Source organism: Pempheris klunzingeri, chromosome 2 (genome assembly GCF_042242105.1).
Source record: "Pempheris klunzingeri isolate RE-2024b chromosome 2, fPemKlu1.hap1, whole genome shotgun sequence".
In the NCBI taxonomy this organism is placed as follows: domain Eukaryota; kingdom Metazoa; phylum Chordata; class Actinopteri; order Acropomatiformes; family Pempheridae; genus Pempheris; species Pempheris klunzingeri.
Window position 1 is genome coordinate 11,970,695 of NC_092013.1, and position 8,490 is coordinate 11,979,184.

At 40.6% G+C, this 8,490-nt stretch overlaps 1 protein-coding gene across 1 annotated transcript; it reads left to right on the forward strand.

The window, feature by feature from the left end:
- Positions 1-2,450: 2,450 nt before the first annotated feature.
- On the forward strand, positions 2,451-8,107 carry fblim1 (filamin binding LIM protein 1). The gene is made up of 8 exons (XM_070840907.1): positions 2,451-2,571; positions 2,962-3,316; positions 4,462-4,619; positions 5,626-5,719; positions 5,813-5,982; positions 6,581-6,759; positions 6,976-7,096; positions 7,201-8,107. The coding sequence occupies exons 2-8, from the start codon at positions 2,986-2,988 to the stop codon at positions 7,309-7,311; spliced, it is 1,164 nt and encodes a 387-aa protein (XP_070697008.1). The 5' UTR covers positions 2,451-2,571; positions 2,962-2,985; the 3' UTR covers positions 7,312-8,107.
- The last annotated feature ends 383 nt before the right edge of the window (positions 8,108-8,490 follow it).

Sequence of the window (8,490 nt, forward strand, 5' to 3'; positions counted from 1 at the left end):
TATGACATTTTTACACATGAATATCAGTTCACTCATCATGAGGTGAACTACTCAGCCTGTGAAAACAGGTGAGATGTCCTCTGTGACTCTGGAGGGAGCTTTGCAAAGTTTTGAAAACACAATCTCGTTGACATCATTGTGATGTCATCAGGGTTATCACAGATTGGCCTTTAGACTTGAAAAATGTTTAACCTAAAGCCTGTGTTTCTAAATGGAGGCATGGGGTTTTAAAGAAGCAAGCATCTGCACAGTGCAAAGCCTTTTACAAAAGGACTAAAGGACTAACAAAGCCTTTCGCGAAAAGGCTTTGTTAGTCTCAGTTGCAGTAGTATGAGCACCAAAATAACCGCACTGAGAACCTTTTAGAGGAGGTGGTCTTGGTCAGATCCCAAACAAACTCTTGAGCAGTTCCTTTGTGATGGGAATGTTTTCCAACCTCAATCTAATCCAACTACCAGGAGTGCACCGCAAGTTTCATCTTAACAGCTCCAGTTGCCAGGTGTGGTAGTTTCTATTAGTAGCACCAAGCGGGAGAATGAACTGAGGTCTTGGTTTACTTGCATAGCAATGTTTCTACATGTTTCTCACAGAGGTATGGATTAGTCTAGAACACAGGACCCAATTTCTTTATTTACTGTCTTGCCCTCTCCAGACACATCTGACCAATAAGTGTAGTAAATGTCCTCTGGTGTTTGTAGTGATGGTTTGGGTCATTTTAGTTGTATTTTTCTCTATGTGAAAACAAACCAAGCCAAGAGGAAAATGCTCCAAGTTGACAAACTAAACTGATTTGGACCAAAGCAAATGTTGCTTCCATTTTCACCATTTAATTTTTTATCTGTCTCTCACAATGCCTCCAATTTCACTGCTGACGTACTCCTTCAACCTTTTTTCAAAGCAGTCGCATAATTTGACTCCCACTTGAGGAGTATTTGGGTAAAGTAACTGGGTTTTTCCCTGAGAAGTAGTTTTTCCAGCCCCTGCAGATGTTTACAGTTTAGGATATCAACATCAGCTGTATTTGTGAACATACAGTTGTCATTGTTTCTCCTGTCGACTGTGTTGCTTCCTGTTCCTCTGCCTTCATTTCCCTCCATTCTCTCTCCATTGTTGCCCTGCTCATCCACATAGCTAAAAGAAAACTGAGGATTAAAGTAGAACATTATATTGTGATGTTGGTGCATGAATTGAAAAGTCATGCTGTAGAAGCAGCGAAGAGCTTCAAGGGGTTTGATGAGGATTTTGGCTGTTTGGGGGCGGAGCATAGAGGTCTGGGGATTGTGTCATCAGTAGGCATGCTCCCTCCTGCAACCGTGACATCACTGCAGCATTCCTTTGCACAGAGCTGGAACAACAGAGACCCCCATCACTCTCCTCATCTCCGTCTCCTGTTCTGCCTCTCTCACGCATTCCTGCCTCACTCTTCTTTCACACTGACCCACATCGATTAGGAAAAGTTTGATTCACCATTTAGTTTCCCGCTCCATCCTCCCTTTCGGCGCTCAGGAGGGGAGTAGACCTCACAAGGTTTGGCTCCGGAAAACTGACCACAATATTTGCTGATCAGCAGACCAGATATTGCTTAGACTCACTCTGTTGGAGAGCAGCAAACACAACAAAGCAGCTTTTTCATAGCCCTCACAGACATCACTCACTGTTCCCCCCTCTCCTGCTATACCAATATCTCCTCTTGCACAATGCCCTGATTCATTGCACTGTAATGCCACTGCTCCTTTGCTCTCAACACAAAAGCTCCATCAGGAGATGAAGTCCAGCACATATTATCAGACGTCGGTGAGGCACAAATGGAGGCAACGCCATGGGACACTGATAGTGAGTCAAGGCTAAAGTGATATAATGTAGTGGGGGAAGGGAAGAAGGAAAGTGGGAGAAGAAAAAGGAGGCAGACTCAATGAGGGAGGTAGGGAAAATAAAGCTGACAGAACAATAAGGCAGAGCTGCACAGGAGAGAGAGAGAGGACAGTTTGAGATAGAGAGTTGCTGGAAAAGGCAGGTACAGTCACATCCTGCTGGCATGCAAAAAGATAAAGAAGTGGGAGTCGGCTGTGTGTCACCACTTTTCTATTTAAGGGCAAAACCCTTATGGGGCACTTTATGATACTGTATATTGCTTTTGTAAAAACTTTAACTGTGTCCTTGTGGTTGGATTGCCCAATTTGCTGCATGGCTTTCTTTTTGTGTGTGTCTACGTGCACCAATGCCTGTGTGTGTTTGCATACGTGTGTCTGCCAAGTTTTCATAGTGGATGAATGTGTCATGTTTTTTACTGCACTTTGCCCGAGATTAACTGTTCACCTTTTACGGTCGGGAGGGAGGTTGTATTGTCATTCAGCCAGAGAAGGAGGAGGGGTCGACGGACTAGAGAGTTGGGGAGGGAGGTACAGAAGGAAAAGGAGTGGCCATCTGCTGATAGTCGCCCTCTCTGCCGGAGTAAAGCCTTCTCTCAGTGGCAGCTTATGGGAGGGAAAACAAACCAGAAGTTTGGAGATACAGAACAGGGAAGGAGAGAGAAGAAAAGAGAGAGCTGTCTTCAAACACATTTTCTCCCAGGTATGTAATGGCAGCTCACAGCCAGAGTGAGGGGGTTTAAAGGAAACAGATGATTGAGATTTGTGCTCTCTGACTCCACAACCATTCATTATGGGTAAGGAGAGCTGTGACTGTGTGAATTTACCTCCCTGAAGTAAGAGTGAGCGCTCCCACAAAGTTGACTTTGAGGGCGTTTACAATTAGATTAAATATTATTGATATCATAGGGATACCTTGTCATGTACACTCCTTACTTCTTCACTTTTGTAAAAAGATCCAGTAAGCTGTTGAGTCAATGATGTGTTCCTATATTTCTCTCTTCTCTGATTGACCTTTTCCACAGGACTATAAAACATTTTATGTTGCAAGCAGTCTTCAGCCTGCATATTAATTGTTCTGTCCTCCTGTCAGGCTGTATGTGGTTTTTATACAGTCATGGCCTCAGCAGCTTCTCCAAAGAGGATGGTGTCCTCTGTCTTCATCACTCTGGCATCTCCTCACCGAGCCACTGTGACACAGCAGCAGCCAGCCCTCCAGGCCCACAGTGCCTCGGCTCGAGACAAGCAACACACTGCTGTACGAGTCAGCCCAAGTGACACCGTCCCCGTCCTCAGACATAAGAAAGAGGACCACTCACAGTCTGAGTCTTATGGCAGTAAGACTCCTGTGGGGGCCACAGCCCGAGCTTCAGACCATCAGAGCCCAAAACCTGCCCAACCTGGACCGAGCAGAGGAAAGCTGCAAGAAGATGACAGAGGTGCTGCAGGTATTAGGACAAACTTTGTGCTTCATCTCGGATTCGGTGCACAATAATACACTGGATAAAACTGACATTACTTGGGATAACTTCTATATCTGTGTTTTAGAAAGTCTGTTTTTGAATCACTTGTTGAGATGGTGACATTCCCAAATCACATATCATGTGTTATTGCTCTTTTTGGGGTTCTCCCCAGATACAAATGAGATTTTACTGCTTTCCTGACCTTTATTGCAAGGCATCTGATATTGTTTCAAGAGGAACTCTAACTGACACGTCAAAGTGTCTTGAGGAGCATTACTGCACATGTGAAAGAAGTTGTATAAAGTCTTTTGTGGCTCCAGAGGGAGCTGTGTGAAATCTGATACAGTTCCTCAAGTGATGTCACTTGACTCATCGTCGGTCAGGTCTGAAGATGACGAGTTAGAAAATGAAATAAATGTGGAGGTGTGGAGTTAGAGAGAAGTGAGTTTACCAGACCTCTGTAGCCCACTTCTCATCTCTGCTTCAGGCCACATTAACCACTACTTCTGTAACACACAAGAAGAATGCATTGAATGAAAAAGATGATTTCTCCGGTTCAGATTGATTTGATATATTTCTAATCTGTCCATCATGAGTTACAGGAGCGTAATGCTAAACTGGTGGAGTACTCCTTTAATTGTGAAAAATTCTTAACCCTCTCTCACACTCGCTGAATTCAGGATGTCAGACTGCAAATGATGAAATATTATCAGAGAGTAACAGCTGCTACATTTGATCACATTCTACTTCCTTTTTTGGTAACATGCAGAAAAGTTGTCACTTCACTTTGCTGATGAATGAGGAGCAAAACACACGCTTAGAAAACATGATAACCCCATAATCTTCAATTACTCCTCTTATATGTGTTAATTTTTCACAATCGTTATCATTTTGATCATGTTTTTGTTTCCTGATTACTAATGTTATTACTAATGTTACTAATGTTTTTTTTTTAATATCTGTGAGCCTATGTATGCACGTGTATGCATATGCATATATGTGTATATGTATATATTTGTATGTATTTTGGATTGGGTGTGAGGACATTTAGTGTTTAAAGGAAGCTTAATTAAGAAACATGGGGAGGTTGACTCAAGTGACCTAAAATACTTCTTTTTGTTGCCAAACAGAGCTCTTCCCTCCTCCTCCTCCTCCTCCTCCTGTTGCAATACCTTCATCTCTAGGGCCATCGCTCCCTGAAGAATCAGCTCTTCCACCTCCTCCTCCTGTCCAGACGCCTCTCTCCCACCCTCTGACCCCAGGCCAGCAGCCAGTTTACAACAGAAAGGTATGTAGACGTTTCTCTTAATGCCACTAAAAATCTGTCACATTTGCCTCCCCCACATAGTGATATACCACTGTCAGTCACTGTTTTAAACATTTGATCCCATTTTTCCTCAATAAATTTTGCTTTAAGCAGACCAGTCACTTTTTCCCACAGTGAAGGATTACAACTTTCCACAACTTTTACAGATACAGTTTTAATGTTGTGCAGTGGTTGCAAAGAATCATCTGCAAAACACATTATGAAAGAAAAAACACAGCTGTATTTTAGATATGGCTAAATGATCAAAAACACTTTAAGAACTGTACACATTTTCCTTCAGAAACAGAGCACTTTCCAAATGGTTGATATCTTCATAAGAAACTTTTAGTTCCCATCATTACAGCCCCATCACTGTGCAGAAACAATGAAAGTGCAAAGCAGGAAAGTGAGTTACAGGAGGTCTGATAATATGTAGACTTTCCCTTTCTTGACCTGTGTATCAACACAATATGCCTGTGTTTTCGTTCTGTTTTATATGAGACTTTAAACTACTACGTCATTCCTTTTTTTGATTTCTGGAAAGTTTATTTTAAGGCTTAAATAGTGCCACTGCCTCTCCAGTTTGAGAAAATGTTGCAGATTTGGAGATTTAAGAGTTTATGTGTTACTATTCAGTCTTTGAAATGTCTTTACGTTAGGAATGCTTGAAGTGTTTCACCTGTGAAAAGGTCCAGAGTCTGCATCTGTATAAAGTTTATCTTGATTAAAAGCAGAATGTGGGTGTTGGTTTGTAGAGTGAGATGTTTTTAGCAACATTTTTTATACAAACATTTAATGGTCTGAAAATCCAACATAGTATGAAATCCATATATTAGTGTACTCAATTCCTGATTTTGTTGGATGACACTACAGTCTGTAACCTTTAAAGTCACATAACCAGTGTTTGTTCAAAATCAAGCTTTGCTAAATTTCCACTTGTCTCAGTTTAAGGTTTAGTGTCACATCAACAGTCTGCTTTACATTTAAGGTGGAAACAAACACACAATCTAGTGGGTTAAAACAAGACGAACAACCCCCTGGGATTCATAAAAATGGCCAAGACACGAGCAGGGAGAGTAAAGGTAACACGATCTCTATTTTCTAAACGGTTCCACTTTGACAGTACACGTGTTAACATAACCTGCTTTGACATTTGATGCTTGTGTGCAACACAGAGGTGTGCGGCTTCTGTCGGAAGCCCGTGGCTCTTTCTGAACCTGCGATAGAGGCCTTAAACAGGACGTACCATGACGGCTGCTTCCAGTGTAGGTCTTGTCACATTCCCCTGGCCGGTAAACAGTACTACAACAAAGCGGGAATCCCACTCTGTGAGGACTGTTACCAGGTACATCAAAGTCAATACAGCCTCCAATACAGGACGTTATCAAAGCTGCAAATGCAAGTGCAAGTCTTTGTAAAGGACCATACCAATGTTTTTGCGAATTCATTTACATAATTACTAAATTATGTATACATGTATGATTTACATTAATGCTAAGCGCTTTCCTTCCAGGTATCCACTGGTTTTTCTTACTTTTACTGCAGCATGAAAATCAACCTGCACAGACCTCGAAACTTCCATCAGAGTTAACATCATATCTCCTGTTGTTGGAGTCAATGTTATGTTATCGCTACAGGGCGTCATTTCAACTAGAGATTGAACAGTAATGTAAAACTGAAAGTAGTATTGATGTTCGTTGTGATGGATTATGTATCTCAACCAAATTCCAGGTCTCCCCAACTTTTTATTGCTGCCAAAAATGAATGGAAGCCAATGGCTGCTTGATAAGTGGGAAAACCACAATTAAAACATGCTATGTTTTAGAAGATGACCAGCAATCATACACATGTAATAGAACTGGTTTGTAGTACATAGTTAAAGCAGCGTATCACCTTTTAAAGCAGAAATGTATTTCTGTTAACCTCATGTTTCTGTCTCTCAGGCCAGTCTGGAGCTTTGCTGGGCATGTGGGGAGGCTATCACAGATCATGTGATCCGTGCACTGGAGCGAGCGTACCATCTATCCTGTTTCACCTGTGCAACATGTAAACAGCAAATTGGGGAGCAACCTTTTGCTCAGGGAGAAGTTGGAGAGGTTTACTGCCTCCAGGACTATTACAGGTATGAGACTTTAAAATGAAGGTGAGCATTGCAAAAAAAACATCCTTCAAACAATCCATCAAATTTGTGTATAAGGCTTGAGTCATAACACTGAGTTTGATTCATTTAAATGTCCTCTTTACGTTACTTTTAAATGTCATGATTCTGTGTGCTACACAAATAAAGCTGCCTTGCCTTGTCTAATATTTCATTTCCTGTAATATATTATCCACTAAGGAAATATGCTCCAAAGTGCAACGCCTGCAACCAGCTAATCATTCCTAAAGAAGATGGTACTGACAGCTACAATGTTGAATGTCTGGGACGCTCCTACCATGAGAACTGCTACAGATGTGAGGTAGGCGAGCGAACGGTGAACTGTGCGGTCACGCTGCCAAGTATGCAAACACACAGACACACATTCATCACCAACACTCAATAAGTCTGTCATGTTGTCTGCAGATCTGCGCCATCCAGCTCTCTCCTGAACCAAACGAGCATGGCTGCTACCCTTTGGATGGGAAGATGCTTTGCAAGTCTTGCCATCTGCACCTGGTTTCTGGCCAGCACTAACACTGGCCCTCCAGCCCAGGATAAACTGCAACCGAGGGAAAAGTGCCACAAGACTTTGCATGAGCATTTAAGACTCTGGCATACAAATACCACACATCTTTTTCCAATAGAACAATAATGAAATGTGGTTATTTTGGTTTTCTTTTTGTTTATTTTTTTTACATTATATCATGCTTACTGAAGATCCTCCTATTCTTCTTTTATACTTGATAATTTTGCACTCAATAAACTCTATAAAATGCACCAAATATATTTACTTTTGTAAATTTCAATCAGAATACTGTCTCACAATCTCATTAACCCTTTATATAAAAATGAAACTCTATATTAAAAAAAAGTTTATATAAAAGTAAACTAATATATTTTATTATGAGGCAGGCTCCAACATACGCAACATTTTTTAAATTACTCATACAGGTACAGCAGCTAAACGGAGCTTGTTCATTAAATCCCTACAGAGTGTAAAAATATGTAAGCTTTTATGGAGGTTTTATAAAATATTGTGTAACAGAGTACAATTAAACATCCTAAAAACTCATTATGGACCAAAACGGTGCGTTTGATGTGAATAAATCCACATTTTTAACACATAATGATCTTCACTGGACCACCGTTAAACTGTCTTTTGCCTCAACGACAGAAATATCCACATCAATTTGACATTACAATATTAAAGTCTCTCTCAGATCCCATCTGAATTAATTTTGTTATTTATGTTCTGTATCTCAAAATGACATGTCTGTGGAATTACATGTCTGTGTATCAAAAACATGTATTAAAACATTTTCTGGATGAAGTAATCTTGTCATTAACATTTTCATTTACCACACAGTTGTTTTTCTTTCTTTTAGTAGGTAGATATTGCAATGATTGCTTGCTAGCCTGTTATCTTTTCTCTTCTCTCTAAAGTGAGATTATTTATAAGGAAAAAAAGTAGAATTAATTTAAATTATTTTAAATATGCAGGCCAAACAGGGTGGGAACCTTTTTAGGTGTGTTTTTCATAAATACACTAATAAGAACAGCTTGTGGGTCATGACATCACCATGCGGGGAGGCAGAAACTAACGATGCGCTAGAAATACTTACAGTAGCCAGTCAGATTCCATTATGTATCAATGCTTCTTTCCAATTTCCATCCATCCAATCCATTTTGAACTCATTTGTAAAGCTAAAATGA